General features: G+C 34.5%; 1 protein-coding gene and 1 long non-coding RNA gene across 4 annotated transcripts in view; one reads left to right on the top strand and one right to left on the bottom strand.

Annotated features, from left to right (window-relative positions):
• Positions 1-4,623: 4,623 nt before the first annotated feature.
• Positions 4,624-16,943, bottom strand: part of LOC121736399 (trehalase-like) — a 60,267-nt gene continuing 47,947 nt past the window's right edge. For 2 of the 3 annotated variants that reach the window (XM_042127566.1, XM_042127567.1), the window contains exon 15: positions 4,624-5,363. In XM_042127566.1, coding sequence (XP_041983500.1) covers positions 5,234-5,363 — 130 coding nt within the window. In that variant the 3' untranslated portion in view covers positions 4,624-5,233. The remainder of the gene's footprint in view (positions 5,364-16,943) is intronic. The other variant, XM_042127569.1, reaches the window with a different exon arrangement.
• LOC121736400 lies at positions 9,374-11,347 on the top strand. The gene is made up of 3 exons (XR_006037010.1): positions 9,374-9,448; positions 10,435-10,547; positions 11,027-11,347. It is a non-coding gene; the product is annotated as an uncharacterized LOC121736400 (long non-coding RNA).

Raw genomic sequence — 16,943 nt, 5'->3', positions numbered from 1 at the left:
TATAATTAATAAAAACATTGTTGTTTCATATTTTTTATTTCTGAAAGAATTAATATACAAATATTACGAGATTTGAGATGGCGTAAAATTAAATACAATAAATAGTCTACAAAATCAAATAACAGCTGATATCCTTGTCCTAAATGAGTTTAAAAAATGTCGATTTCACTTGTATTACATAAAAAATAAATTAATATATACTTACGTATCAAATTCACGCTAGTTTTAAACAAATATTTGATTAAATCTACACATAAACATAGCTTTTTCAATGAAATAAAAACATTCCTTTTTAATTTCTCTGATGCAATGTATCACTTAGGCTTCAAAGATTAAAATATTTTTATGCCATACAAGCGCAGGTTTAACAAATATTAGTACAGTGAAATCGACAGTACATTGACTATTTGAAACCACATCCTCATAAATGCAAGCACAAAACCTATTTACAAGTCACAATTAGAATTGTCTACTTAAAACTAATTAAAAACTAGTTAATACTTGGTAATACCTATTCACTAACTCACTATTCACAAATCACTGTAGTTCGTTCGCGTTAAAAAACGCATTGTCTACAGAACATTTCTGTAGACTCGGCCACGTCACAATGACGTCTTCGTGAATAGTCTACAGATATTCCGTCCGTGTCATAAATGTCGAGATGCAATTTTTTCCAACGCAAACAGATACCAGTATCGAAACATATATGTATCAGTGTCAAATACTCAAAGTTAAGGTCCAAACCATGAGCCTAGTCATAAAATATAGTCGAGAGACAATACATATAAAATTTTGTGGTTCGCTTCATGGTTTGGACCTAAGTGCCATCTGTGTATATTTCTGAAGTCTTTAACAAGTAAAATCTTTCAAATTATACACCGCTATTTAAAACAAAATTATTTTTTGCATTTTGGCGAGCTTAGTTTTAGTGAAAAAAGTAATCACAAATTAATAATTGTTTTTTGTTCATATCACAAATCACAATATTTGATCACCGAAATGTTTAGACTACTTTAAAGACCTTTTAAATCATAAATGACAAAACATTTACTATGGTTTAAACAAATTGTGCACATAATTTCATGTCATATTTTATAACCTACCTCATCATGAAATTGTTTAAAACAAATAGTATATTGTAAGTATAACGTATTTATAGACAAAAGTAAAATATAACAAAAAATAAATAATTGTACAGATTGTCACAATATGAAATATACAAAGAATTAAATATGATTTCAAATAGCCAGAGTAGTAAGTATTGACTAAACTGACACCATTTCATTTGCTATTATAACATTTAAATAATTTAATTAATGTTACATAAAATACCTAGCAATATGAGCGATTGCTACGGTTTGACCATAAACAAACTTAATCCCACTGTTATTGTTAATCCCTTGCGATATATCATGCGTCCTCTTTAATTTAGCTAAGAATTAACTGTAACTCAAATTCCGCTAACAAAATATATTTTAATCTTATATGAGATAACAATATCATTCTTTAAATATTCAGTGTCACTTATAATTCTGTAGACATGCCACATAATATACAGGCTAAAATATATCTGTAGACTCAGCTGGTTGACACGGTTGCGTCATAATGACGTCATTAATCAGGGCTACAGAAATTTCATCTGTAAAAGAAATGTCTCTTTTTCAGTAATTAGATATTTACGTATTACATTCTATCAACACTTAATAATTCTGAATATCATTATTGTATTTGATCAAACTAGGAAAAAAAATTAACCCAAAAAAATAATTGTTTATATCAAAATATTTACCAGACTTCCAAATATGTGACTAGCTGAAAAAACTGTTAACTGTCCTCACCGTCAGGATACTTTTAGTATATACTGTATATACTAAAAATTAGTTTGTATATCCTGTATATACATTTTTCGTATGTTTGTAGTCAAACCGCAACAAATTTTACTAGGTGTAAATCTATACAAGCCAAACTAAAACCGCTTACACTACTATATACATAGAGTTCAAAATTCACAGCACATATACTGATGTCACTCGCTCCACTAAAATACAGTTCGACTGAAATTTAATTGAATGCCTAGTCGACTAGTTTAAAATGTTCAATCGTTGAAGCACTTTAAGCTTATTCTTAACAAAGCTCCTAGTCAATTCATTTTCTTTATCGCTTCTTTATAATAGAATCGGCGATCGAATTGTATGGAATTGACATAAGCATTCGATAATTATAAAGTCGACATTTGACTCGTGTCATGTCAATTCCATACATTCTGATGAAGAAGCGATGAAAAAAACGTGTTGGCAAGGGGCTCTGATTATATATAATAAGGCTTGTCGTCTCTAAATAACAAAATAGCTTTTTTCACTGTTATTTACTCAAGTTGAGACTGTATTCAGCGAGAAAATTTCGTTCGAGTGAAGACCATATTTTGCTTACGTAAGATTTTAAACTAGTCGATTTGTCCACAGAGTATTATGTTTTAAATCGATTCCGATCGATTTAAACTAAGCTCATATCGATTTCATCGAAAAAAATCGTCGAAAAATAAAAATATTTTTGGATTAACATAATCTGGATACCTACTAATTTGTGAGGTCATAATAATGTACTTTAAATTGCTTGTCTATTCTATTAAAATAAATAAGAAAACTAACATTTTATTTACGTTAAACCGTATAATTGATTTAATTATGCCCTAACTATAGTTTCTGAGTTTTTTTTTGACAGAAGTATAACTATTCGCTTGTTAATTAGTTAATAGAAGCAAGGGTTACTTTGCGGAAATCCATAGCTTAAAATTTAATACAATTATTATTATTGCAAGCAATATTGCTAAAAATATATAACTACTAAATTTTAAATTACTCGCTTGTCTTTTGATTGGCTAACGTCAAATTAATTACTAACTATTAACATATCAACAACGCTATCGAATAAATAAACTTCTGTCAGAACCTAAGAAACCGGGTATTAAAAAACGTATTAAGGATAATATATTATTAATTTTAAAAAAAAATTTCAACCCATTTTTTACTCGCGTCAGTTTTTCAACCCATTCTAATTGCGTCAGGTTGAAATCTTCTAGAATAGACAAGTAATTCAAAATTTCACCCGCCGGCGGGAAATTCATTCTCTCTGAAGATCACAGCGTAGCATTACCTAGTGAGCCTAAATGAGCATTAACCAAGATAAAAGTTTCACCAAAATCGGCTATCCTGCCAACACCAAAACAATAGCAATGGTTCTTTGCGCATCTTTGGGACCCGCTTTGTATAATAGTCTGGAGCATATAAACGACACTACTTGGATAATAATTAATCCAGACCCTTTAGCCGAGACCTTTTCTTTATCGCTTCTTTATAGAATCACCGATCAAAATGTATGAAATCGGCATAAGCGTCCGATAATATGAAGTTGACGTTCGACTCGTCTAATGTCAATTCCATACATTTTGATCGGCGATTCGAAACGATAAAGAAAACGTCTTGTCTAAAATGCCTCATCTCCTTGTTCCTTGTTCTTACTACTTAATAAAGGGGTGCCGTAATAAAACGGTCGTAATACAACGGCGAGTGGCGACATATTTTATTGGTAAACAAAATGGCACGGTTCCCTAGAAAAGTAAACGTTATAATTTGCCACATTTTTACATCAGAATCACACGCAGTATTACTGCCGATATAAAATGGCCTTCGGAATTCAAAACTTTAGAAAAAATTGGCGAATATTCAAACATTAAATTTTTAATACTGTCAGGTGTGTGTTCCGAAAGTAATCAAGACGTCAGATGATACTGGCCAGTATACTGTTTGAAGTTTAGGAGCACACTATATAAAGATACCACCAAATCTGACTACCACGAAAAGTATCACTTAGTAGAATTGTTAGATGGGAAAATATATAATTTATTTCAATGAGCCTTTGATTATTCAGCATGTTTATATGCTCATATATCAGATAACAAAGGAATTCAACAATAATGTTAAATTTTTAAAATGTAAGATTTATATTTACACTTAAAATAATCGTATAAATCATTGCTATTTGTCACGTGGGGTTACATTTGGATAATGTCAGAAACGATATGTCGATAATGATTGATCGAATACACTTGCATATCGAATTTGAAAATTTTACGCCACTTTAACATAATATCGTCAACAATGGGCATTGTCCAAAAAAAAATCACATGTACTTTTTATATTTTTTTTCGTTAAAATAGAGTATTTTAAGAATATAAATTAAATAATTTTGAAATTCATTGACTAGTTTTTTCTCAATAAATTTTTAAAGTTTCGCTCTGACGTCATCATCGGCGGTCAATAATTGACCTCTGCAGTATGTTTTTCATTTCAATCTTATAATGACTGGTTCGTCAAATGCAAGTTCTCATTATGTGAAAGCTGATACGAGAAGCTTACCAAAAGTTCGAAACATAATGTTGGTCGAATTTATTGCTAATTTAACGCCATTGAAGGTCAAACAAAGGTTAAACATATTTGTTCAAAAATATAAGTTACTAATGGGTATTTTTTTCGTTTATATACAGAAAAACGGTCACTGACCTTATTCCTCGAAATGTTTTTGTAATGAGCAAAATTAAAAAAAAAATAGACAATCCCCATTAAATTCAGAAAACAATTCTCCTGCATTGTTAAAAATAAACACTTTCTTTTTGCTAAGTTCATTGCAATGGAGTTACACATTTTTATAACTAAGTCGACGATAATATGTAGTACGGTAGCGGTTGAATATTGAAACGGCTTAAACTTTTGAGTAGCTTAAGCTCCCAAACTTTAAATAAACGAAGAACAATAACTAATCCATATTTCTGTCCTTGTCTTATACGCTAGAAAAGCTGTTTGACGGGCAAAAAAGGAACATGAAAGAGTTATACCTACATACTTGTCCTTTTCTCATTTACAAATAATGATTGTATTTTTTATAATAGTTAGTTAATGTAAGACAACTTTAGATTCTGTTAACTACCCAAAACTTTTTTATTTTCTCGTTTATAATAGTCTTCCGTTTGCAGAGCGAATTCTAAATCGATATGAAATACCTATTCGAAGCCTTAAAAATTGCATTCTACAATTTCGACGTCAGATTCAAAAATAGAAAGAGGATTGCGTTAAATGACCTAGCACATTGCAAGCGCCATGTCACTTATCGAATCCCACACATTCTAATTTCGCTCAAAACTATCGAATGCAACCTGTCTAAGTATCCATGTGGTCTTTCATCGTACTCTCGATGACCCGTTGATGTTCTTCAGTTCGGTGTACGGTCTTCGGCCCAGCAGTTTGATGTCTTCGCCGATCGTTAGCGGTGTGAAGTAGTCCCCTCGCCTTTTTCTATAAACGATAAGTCTGGAAAAAAGAAAAAATATATTAGTTTACAAATGTAAGATGAAGGGTACCTTAGGTGAGTACTGAGTAGTTAAAGGTAAATACATTATTGTTGTCTAAACTGGGGCCGTGCCACGAAACTGCAGGCCTACTACGAAATTGTTTTGGGACTCAAACAATCAGACGAGAATGCCGCGTCCTGCTCTAACAACGTCATTTCACGTTTGTTAGAGTGGGACGCGGCATTCTCGTATGATTGTTTGAGTCTCAAAACGGTTTCGTGGTACGGCACCTGTTTTGAGACTCAAACAATCGAACGATAATGCCGCGTCCTACTCTAACATGTTTGAGCAGGACGCGGCATTCTCGTTCAATTGTTTGAGTCTCTAAACAGTTTCGTGGTACGGCCCCTGATCAAGTTTTACAGACAAAGTCAGGGAATATAATAGTTGTTGATAAAATTGATAATTTTGCAGTTTCTTAAGCAAATATTAAGTCTCTGGTGATCTGAGAATCCACTGTTAGCATTTGTGGCCGCATACCTATACTAAGAGTCCTGAGAGATTCGGTAAAAGTGGTTTTTCGAATTTTATTCTACATAAGTTTAAATTAAAACATTGCTCCGTCAAAATCGTTCCGTTTACAAACTTAGTACATAGAATTAGCAGATAGGTTTGCAAGTTTTTATAAGTAACAACTGAAAGTACATTCTGAGAAACTGTACGCTCAGCCAACTATTATTATTTCCAAAGGAGCAACCGTGGATGACATAACACAAACACGGGTAGCTAAACATCAGTTTCCCCGACTGTACATTGTTTCATTTGGAACACATAATGGAATCCTTTGTGTGACGAAGGCCGAACAGATTAATTTGCCCGTATGTTTGTTTATTCATATGCAGAGGGCATTACCTGCTCATATGGAGGTGATTATAATTTTGCTGTTATTGCGATGTAATTTCTAACCTACGTACGAATAATAAAAACTAAGAATAAGTAACTCCGTCAAAAAACATATTCTACAATACTTGTCAAAAATGTGTACCAAGGTACACATTTTCAATATTTATGTGGCCTTCAGCGGTATCAGGCTGACGTTACATCATACATGAAATGAAAGTTCGAAAGGAGCCAAAAAAGCGGTAATAGTACTATGGGAGTTACGTTTCCTTTATTATTCGTAGTTTCTAACCAAATAATTTAGGGTTCCTGAGTGTTTTTTGACCGGCGCGGAGTTATCTCTTGAATAGTGTTGTTGATTGGTCAATGTTAATGACGCTACTCGCTAGCCAATCAAAAGCTGAATAGTTAAATTTTAGTCAATAAAATCTTAGAAACTGGGCTGTTACCCAGTTTCTAAGATTTTATTGACTAAAATTTAACTCTATCCTACTAATATTAAAGGCAAAAGTTTGTGAGTTTGTGTGCATGTTTGTTACTTCTTCACGCCCAAACCACTGAACCGATGTTACTAAAATTTGGTATAGAGATACTTTGAATCCCGGGAAAGGACATATAATACTTTCTGTCCCGGAAAAATGTACGGTTTTCACGCGATAAAAGAATTTTGACGCAACTGAGTTGCGGGCGTCATCTAGTCTTTCATAATTTTGAGTTTGCTAGGGGTTCAAAGTAATAAAATATCTTAAAATGCGTGGCTTTATGGCATAAAAGTGGGTTAGTGTTTTAGGGTACCGTACCCAAAGGGTAAAAACGGGACCCTATTACTAAGACTTCATTGTCTGTCCGTTTGTCCGTCTGTATGTCTCCAGGCTGTAACTCTAGAACGGTAATAGCTAGAGAGTTGAAATTTTCACAGATTATGTATATCTGTTGCTGCTATAACAACAAATACTAAAAACAAAATAAAACTAATTTAAGGTATATGGTATGGGATCCCCCATACCACAAACGTGATCTATATGACCTTTTTTGCTCTACATCAATAAACAGGTATGTATTTGCATTTTTCACACAATCCTTAGTTTTATGTGTACTTTAATATTTAATAACAATATAATTGATATACAATAAAAAATTAAGAGGGGCTCCATACAAAAAACACAAAATTTGGCCTAATTTTGCTCTATAATGATACGGAACCCTTGGTGCGCGAGTCCAACTCGCACTTGGCCGATTATTTCTCTCTCAAAACTAGATACTACCGCCTAATAGTATGAAGATATTATTCACTTGAAGACGACCATGAATTGATTAAATCCGTATTGCCAAGTTCTTAGAAAATGTAATACAGCCTTCAACATCTTAACATCGGAAGTCATAATATACACTCAATAGTCAATACTGATATTTTAATGCATATCAATATTGAGGTATGGTACCTCAATATTGATATTTTGAGGAAATTGATTCCTAAGCAGTTGACAGACCAACGTCATTTGGTCGGATCATGTCAATTATGATCTGTCAGCTGAGTTTGACGTAATGCGACCAAACTACGTTGGTCCCCCATCCGCCTAGGAATCAACTTCTCTGATAGTACATATGTGAATGGACGAGACGTACAATGATAGTTATTATGAAGGTTGATCCATAGATAATCGTATCTTTACAGCCAGAACCAAACCAGAGAATAAACTCATAACCAACCAGCAAGTACTTAATAATAATATTAATTTGACGACCTCTGTGGCTCAGTTGGTGGGCTGTTGGTAGCTCAAGCCGGGGGTCGCGGGTTCGAATCCCGCCAACGGAACGGTCATGGATGTGTATTAAATATGTGTATCACATAATAAAAATCTTAAATATATGTACTTATAACTATAAAAGTATTAAATATATTTCCGTTGTCTGGTACCCGTAACACAAGTCCTTCAGGTACTTAGCACGGGGCTAGACTGACGTGGTGTACCTAAAGCGTCCATAGATATTATTATTATTATTATAATTAGGATATAATATTGCAACGTTTTGACATGACGTGTGCAACATGTTGGATTTTGGTCAGACTTTTTCTGTGTGTGCAATGTGCTATTAGCTAAGATATTAGCGTTCTCTGCTTGGGCTTTTGCGTAATATATTAGTAGATAACTGATTCAAAAATTGATATCTTCGAAAGATAAAACTGTATAGAAGAGTTAGGGCCTGTCTCACCACTTTCTGATAACGTGCCGGATAGGCTATTCACAACTTATTTGACAGATGCTCCATACTCTATCTGTCAAGTTAAGGGGTGGATAGCCTATCCGGCACTTATCAGGAAGTGGTGAAACAGCCCCTAACTCTCATACTTTTGACCGCTTGAATATGGCTACAGTTACTGCAGGACAATAAAAATTATCAGACTGACCCTAGTAAGATAATCAACTGAAATAATTTTTCACGAAATGCATTATCTAGGAGTGTATTTCTTGGAATCATTTTTGACTCAGTTACTAGATTCTATTGCGTCTATTATTCGCAGGAATAAACTCGTAAAAAACAAGTAGGTAGCTAATTATTATAAGATTGATTAAAAAGTTATTAGCGATTAATTGCAATTTATTTAACATTGAAGTGACATTGACAACTAGGTACCTGAAGTTATATAAACTTTACGATCAACGAGATTTTAATTAAATTAAAAACTTTTCTGATGTTTTTATGCACTTTAAAAGGCTAAAAAGTCAGTAACGGATATTCGAAAAAAATCTTGACTGTGTACTAAAAATATGTAGAGATGTGATTGTAGAGTAACGTATGGAAATTCCACCTCCTTTATTTTTAGAATCGGTTGATATTACTTTTTTATTAAAACAGCACAACATATATATATTTTTAAATACTTACGTAGAGAATTAGAGTCAAACATAGAAACATCAGCTTTTTGGAAACCGAATAACACCAAAATTTTCTAATTTTTTTTTTCAAAATAAAACAATCCCATGTTATTAAAATATTTTTTAAATAAAATGTAGCGTCAAACATAGAAACTCCGCTTTTTACTAGAAAACATTTTTTTCCATTAGAACACGCTGTATATTTAAAAATATAATGAGGCGTAAACGTGGGCATCCTGTACAGGTAACAAGGTGCGCACGCGCAGCGCGATGTGAGAATTATGACAAGCAATCACTAGGATTGGAATTGCCGGCCGCGACGCACGTGAGTCCTTTTTATTATTCATGTATGAATGTCAACATTATTTTTGTATTATTCGTCTTGTTAACAGTGACTTTACATTTTAAAAGTAAAAGTTAAATTTGAAAAACACTAGTTGTGATTATTTTCAACAACGACAAAAAAAAATACAATTCAATTGGAACATACTGGGTTTTTTTAAATCATTTTGTATATAATTTTTTATTAATTTATATTATTATTCGATTATTACACATAATATAATACTAGCTATAGACCGAGCTTTGCTCGGTATTCGATAAAACACGAATTAAATGACATTTTCTAAAAATGATTCCTAGCTAGATCGATTTATCGCCCCCGAAACCACCTATATACTAAATTTAATGAAAATCGTTGGAGCCGCTTCCGAGATTCCAATTATATATATATATATATATATATATATATATATATATATATATATATATATATATATATATATATATATATATATATATATATACAAGAATTGCTCGTTTAAAGATATAAGATTTTTATTGATTATTTCAAAATCTAAGTAATGAAACAAATTAAATGCGAAAGTATTTTAAGTTTGTGGCCTCTGACGCTTTAATCACTGAACCGATTTTGCTGAATTTTAGTTAAGAGTATATTATAACTCTTAACTCAAATTAAGGAAAATTCAGGAAAATCAATTCTGAATATAAATTCAGTCCCGGGAAACATAGGATAATTTCTATTGCGACAGATGGTGCCTTTCTAGCGAGTCAAACATTTCCACGCAACGAAATTTGTAGTTTAAACATGTAGTTTTAATTATTAATATTGTCATTATGAATTCCAGTAATTATTGTTATACCTATTAACCCATCAAGCCCCATAAGCTCACCGGTGAGCGAGACATAATAGAATAACGATAGATTTCCAAGAATCCACGATCGAAGGATTAAATTTAAAAAACCTACTATGTTAAGTATACAAATAAAAGTTTATTATTTCTTTTGCAGATCGGATGAGTACAAGTGAGGCTTAAGAGTTAGGGTAGCTGCAGACTGCAGTACTTCGTAGATTTCTGAATAATGAATATTTCGTCTATAACTTCTAAGATAAGATTCAGAGGGTAAGTATTTTCATAACTTTTTTACAGCCGTCATAAAGATAGTTCGCATAACAAAACACGACATGAAATGTAGATAAAGATTTATTTTCCATTGAACCTGTGTTTATCGTGTGAGAAGAACTTACTACCTAATCATAAAAACAACAAAACCGAGTTACGAGACGATAAAACACAGTGAACTTTGAAATTTGTATTATCTGACAGGTTACTTATGATTCTTAATACTTACTTAAAATTAAAAAAATATATTACATACATCAGATATTTAGCCCTAACCCCTAAGGCTATCCCATCTTTCTCCAAAAGCAATCCTATCTTCCTATGTTTATAAAATATATTCTACGTTAATTGATCAAAATTAACGTAGAATATATTATAAACACCAAAATATCCACAGCCGAACATATAACCTCCTCCTTTTTGGAAGTCGGTTAAAAACTATACCACAGCGTTTAATAATTAAAATATTATTGTTACAGAATTCCTCTTTCCTGCAAACCGAATGTATGCTACGAAGCCTTAAACACTTGATAAGTTAATAATATTGGTTCAAAAGCTAAGGTCATGATAATCAGGGTAGGTTTACGAGATTTTGCTCTTTTTATATGACAGCAACAATGTCTGTGTGAGAATTTATATGATAACCATCATATAAATTCTCACGACTATACAATAGAGAAATACTATATTTAAATGATTGTTTTTAGAAAATTACATATCATATTTCGGATATAAATATAAAATTGTAGAGCTTTGAATTTTGATACTATTTTCGATTTCGTATTAAACTATTTTACGGACTTGCGTTTTATTTCAAAATTTCCCATTACGTCATAGAATTTGGTAGTTGGTACTACTAATATACAGGGTGTAACAAAAATAAGTGATAATACTTTAGGGTGTGTACGTGTTCCTTGTAGAGAGTTCACTGTGAAAGTAGCAGTGCTGAAAGACGAATTTTTTTTTCACTTTTGTATGGGCAAAGGCCCGAGCGTCACGAGTTAGAGAGTTAGATACAAAAGTGAAAAAAAAATTGGTCTTTCAGCGCTGCTACTTTCACAGTGAACTCTCTACAAGGAACACGTACACACCCTTAAGTATTATCACTTATTTTTGTTACACCCTGTATATTCTGTGATAGAAGTATCTTTTGCAGACCGCACTTATAAAACTGATTCATAGTATGTGGTAGTTCTGTGTATTGTGTTGTATGGTCCGAACTCCCAACCACAAGATGAGTCAAAAAATTTACCAAGATCATAATATTTGTGGTCAGTCACGCCTGAGTTGGATCATAAGCACGGTAAGTCTGGACGTCGTAAAGACATTTTGAAAAAGGCCTAACGCTACATTATATCACAATCTCTTTACGCCGACGCGCGTATTTAGTACTCTTTACCCATAGAAAGAGAGAAAACCTTTAATTCGTTCACGACTGAAAGAAACTCTGTATTAGGCCTTTTTCTAAATGTATCCCTATTCGTCGACTCCCTAATAATATTGTAGTAGAATATAGTATCCACATTAATATTATAAATGCGAAACGTCTGTCTGTCTGTGCTGTCTGTCTGTTACCTCTTCACGGCCAAACCGCTGATTTTGCTGAATTTTGGTATGGAGATACTTTGAGTCCCGGAAAAGGACATAGGATACTTTTTATCGTGAAAAAATGTACGGTTCCCGCGCGATAAACGAATTTTGGCGCAACGGAACGAAAAACGGTTTCGGGCGTTATCTAGCAGTTAAAGTGTATTGCAAATTGTAATGTACCTAAGCCCGGGCGCGCACTAGCGGCCAAGCCGCGGCGGCCAAGCCGCGGCGGCCATCGAGGTCGATACCTTCGTATGAAACCGCCATACGTCGCACCTGGCCGCAACGCGACCTGCGGCCACACCATACTTTCGATGGCCGCCGCGGCCTGGCCGTTGCGGCCTGCCTGCTAGTGCGCGCCCGGGCTATTAAGTAATAACACAACAGAGCCGATGCACAGCAAACAACTGCACAAACAAGTGTTGTTTGAACAAAGAACAACTGATAAGATCGCACTTGTCGCGAACATTTCCTGCACCACAATCACGACTCGCAAACATTTGCCAACCTTCCAGATGCCCTGAACGAATGACATTGGAAATATTGCTAATTATCAATCCATTCTAAGATTATAAATGCGAAAGTGCGTCTGTCTGTCTGTTACCTCTTCACGCAAAATCTGCTGAACGGATTTTGCTGAACATTGATAGCCACAAAACGAATATTTGGAGAGTATATTTAGTAATATTATCGGTTGAACTAATTATAGTTCAACCGATAATATTATTATGGGGTAAGTATACTCTAAAAAGTATTATATAATTATTTTTACATGTACACAGAAGAAATATAACATTAATTATTATTGTTATATAACAGTTGGGGTATAAGGGGCCCATCTTACACCTTAGGAGCCCAAGCCAACCTCACCTGCACGTGGTATACCCTGCTGATCAACGAACGAGGCTCTGGCGAAAACCCCCCCGCCAACACGCATTGGACAAGCGCGGCGGGTTATATGGTTTAACCATATAGTCCATCCCCCTTCTTATCATGGCACAAGTTCACAGACACAGGCCCCAAGTTCCCGGCAACTCCAGATGCCGGGGAGACCAGGACGGGGGTCGACCTGGCGCTGGGGTTAGGGGTGCGAAGAATCTCCGGGCGAGATGCTCTGACCGTTCGACGACTTTGGCTTACTCCAAAAAGGACACCGATACTCTAAACATTTTGACGTTTAATGCTAGAACACTAAAGGAAGACGCTCGACTCGTAGAAATGGAAAATGCCTTACTACACATCAACTGGGACATTTTAGGACTCTCTGAAGTCAGGAGAAAAGGCGAGTCTACCGAAGAAAGGGACAATGCAATATTTTATTACTACGGTGAAACCCAGGGGCAATACGGTGTGGGTTTTATGGTATCTAAAAAGTGGAAAGATAACATATCAGAGTTTATCGGCTACTCTGAGAGAATCGCAGTTTTAAAATTAAAAATCACGTCAGACAAACAAATTACAATTATACAGGCTTACGCACCTACAAGCACGCATCCAGATGAAGAAATTGAAGAATTTTATGATGTTCTGAATATGGCTTGCACTGAAAATCCAGGTACTTGGAAACTGGTTATCGGTGATTTTAATGCAAAAATTGGTCAAAAGCAGCAGTTGGATAATGCCGATACGATAGGTCCTTATGGTATTGGTACCCGAAACGAAAGGGGAAGTCGGCTTATCCAATTTGCATTTGGCCAAAACATGAAAATCATGAATAGTCACTTTCCCAAAAAACCACAGAGACGCTGGACATGGGTGTCGCCAAATAACAATACAAAAAACGAAATAGATTTCATATTATCCTCTCAAAGACATATTGTTTCTGACGTAAGCACAATAAACACATTCAAATTCAGTTCCGACCATAGACCCATAAGAGCTAAACTCAGATTTAACTTCAAATTCCAACGCTCCATTTTATTTCGCAGTCATAAAAGACACACAAAAGATAACCTTATCGCTAATAAAGAAAAATTTAACCTTCATCTTCAAAATTCATTTAATGGCCTAAATATAGAAGAAAAGGACACAGAAGTAATATATAAAAACATTAAAGACAGTATCGCAATAGCTAATAATAAAATAAAATATTCCCACACCAAACACAAGAAGTTAACTGAAGAGACTTTAAAATTAATCAATGAAAGATCCAATTTGCAGAAAGGTACAATAGAATATAATAATGTTGATAAAATAGTTAAGCGAAAAATCAGACAAGACCTAAGAAAACTAAATACTTTAATAGTTAAAAACGCTTTAGAGCAAAATACTTCATTAAGAGTTGCAAAAAATGGAGTAAACCACAGAAAATTTTGGATAAGCTATTTAAAAGACGAACAAGGAAAAAAACAAAGAAGTAGAGAAAAAGTAATGGAAATTAGTACTAAATTTTATAAAAATCTATACAGCGACAGCACAAAAATATTTGAAAATATTAATTACACCTGCCCTGATACAGTTCCATTAATATCAGAACAAGAAATACACAAAGTCATTCTCAGCTTAAAGTATAATAGAAGCCCAGGAGAAGATGGTATTACCTCAGAAACCCTGAAAATTTGTGAACCAATTATTCTTCCACATTTATGCAACCTTTTTAATAGAATCTTAAAAAAAGGCACTCTTCCCGACCAGTTTTGTAGTTCCAACATAATACTTCTACATAAAAAAGGAGATAAACCCGACATATCAAATTATAGACCTATTAGTTTAGTATCACATATATATAAAATTTTCATAAAAATAATACAGAATCGCATAGACTGTCAGTTAGATTATCACCAGCCTCCTGAACAAGCCGGCTTTCGGCCTGGTTTCTCAACTACGGATCACATCCATACTTTAAATCAAATTATAGAAAAGTGTCAAGAATTTAACCTCCCATTATATTTAGCCTTTATCGACTTTAATAAAGCTTTTGACAGCATATATCATAAAAGCATCTTTTCAGCTCTCAACAAACAGGGTATTGAACCTATTTACGTAGACTTGCTTAAAACAATTTACCGAAGAAGTACAGCCGCCATTAAATTACAATCTGCAGGCCCAAGATTTTCTATCGAGAGGGGTGTTAAACAGGGTGACCCAATTTCTCCACGCCTTTTTACGAGCGCCTTAGAGGAGGTTTTTCAGAAAGTCTCAATTGGCTGGGGAGACAAAGGTGTTGTTATCGGCAAGAAAAGGTTAACAAACCTTCGCTTCGCCGATGACATAGTTCTGTTTGCCACTTCAGCTCAAACCCTACAGTCAATGCTAGACGACCTCAGCATGGCGAGCCTCGAGGCGGGACTTCAAATGAATCGAACAAAGACCAAGCTCATGTCAAATAGCACGAAACGTAGAGTCAAAGTGGATGGGGAGGAGATACACTATGTCGACGAGTACGTTTATCTAGGCCAACTAATATCTTTTTATAACAGGCAAGACAAAGAAATAGACCAACGTGTTGAGAAGGCATGGAGAAGCTTTTGGTCAATGAAACATCTGATGAAAGGGGACCTACCAATATGCCTAAAACGTAAACTCGTGGACATGTGTATCTTGCCTATTCTGACCTACGGTGCCCAGTCCTGGTCTTTGACAGCTTCACAGAAGTCCCGACTCGGAGTTTGCCAACGAGCTATGGAACGCAGCATTCTAGGTATAAAAAGGATTGACCGCGTCCGGAATACCACCCTGCGTTCCCAAACGAAGCTCGTTGACGTAGGCAGAAAGGCAGCTAGCCTTAAGTGGAGCTGGGCAGGGCACGTTTCCCGTATGCACCCGGACAGGTGGGCGCGTCTAGTTTCGGAGTGGCTACCGAATGGTCGGCGTAACAGAGGCCGACCCAAGAAAAGGTGGCGCGACGAACTAGATGCGTTTGATAAAGAGTGGCCAACAACTTCACAGGATCGTGAACTTTGGAAAGAGAGAGGGGAGGCCTTTGCCCAGCAGTGGGACACTGTAGGCTGATAATAATAATAATAATAACAGTAACAACTAAATGTTTTTAAGACGCTATTTGCAAAGGATGTAGTAAATTACACCATTAGAATCAGTAACAACTTGAAGAAACCACGGTAAGATTACACCTTAGTACTAATGAGGGCTTGGAAGAATCGCATTTTTCCTGTAAACACTGCCACTGCGTAATAGATGAAACCGGTTTAAAATTTATTTTTAGCTGAACTGAGAAAAATGGGAATAATGTAGAGTTTTACGCAAGAAAAATTGCCTTGCAACTGGAGCAAAGTTTTGCATATTTATCTGGTGTTAATAAACAAAAAATATAAGATGTTAAATCTAGTTTAGACTTAGTCAAATATACAAAAAGAAAAATTCTAAATACGATTAAAACACATTTGTGAGACAACGTAGACTTGTTTAGAGTGAAAGCATTATTTGAATAACGAAAAAGCATTTACAAACTTCAGGAACTACTGTACAATGGTAGTTTTTTGAGTTTTTAGTAATTTAAAGCCAACACGAAGGCGAAAACTCAAATATAGCGCTGTTAACAACGCAACGTAAATACCTTATTTTCGGTAACTAGCCCTTAGACTTATCCTTCTAGCTGTCTGTCTGATTGCACCCTTGTTTTTTATTACTATTAACGCTAGCATTCTGTAAATGTAATAAAATTTTATTATTCGATACAAAAACGTCACACTTGAAAAATTTTAACGTATAAACGTCGCAACAATTTTCAGTGGCAGGCAATGGGTTAAGAATGTTTGAGTATAATATTATAGTATAAGAAGACTAGAAGATAACCTTCACAAAGTAAGTCACGAAAACATATTTGTACAAGTATTACTAGAGTATTTA

The sequence above is a fragment of the Aricia agestis genome, chromosome 19 (genome assembly GCF_905147365.1).
Source record: "Aricia agestis chromosome 19, ilAriAges1.1, whole genome shotgun sequence".
In the NCBI taxonomy this organism is placed as follows: domain Eukaryota; kingdom Metazoa; phylum Arthropoda; class Insecta; order Lepidoptera; family Lycaenidae; genus Aricia; species Aricia agestis.
The sequence above is the reverse complement of the archived record's forward strand: the minus strand, read 5'-3'. Positions and strand labels throughout refer to the sequence as shown.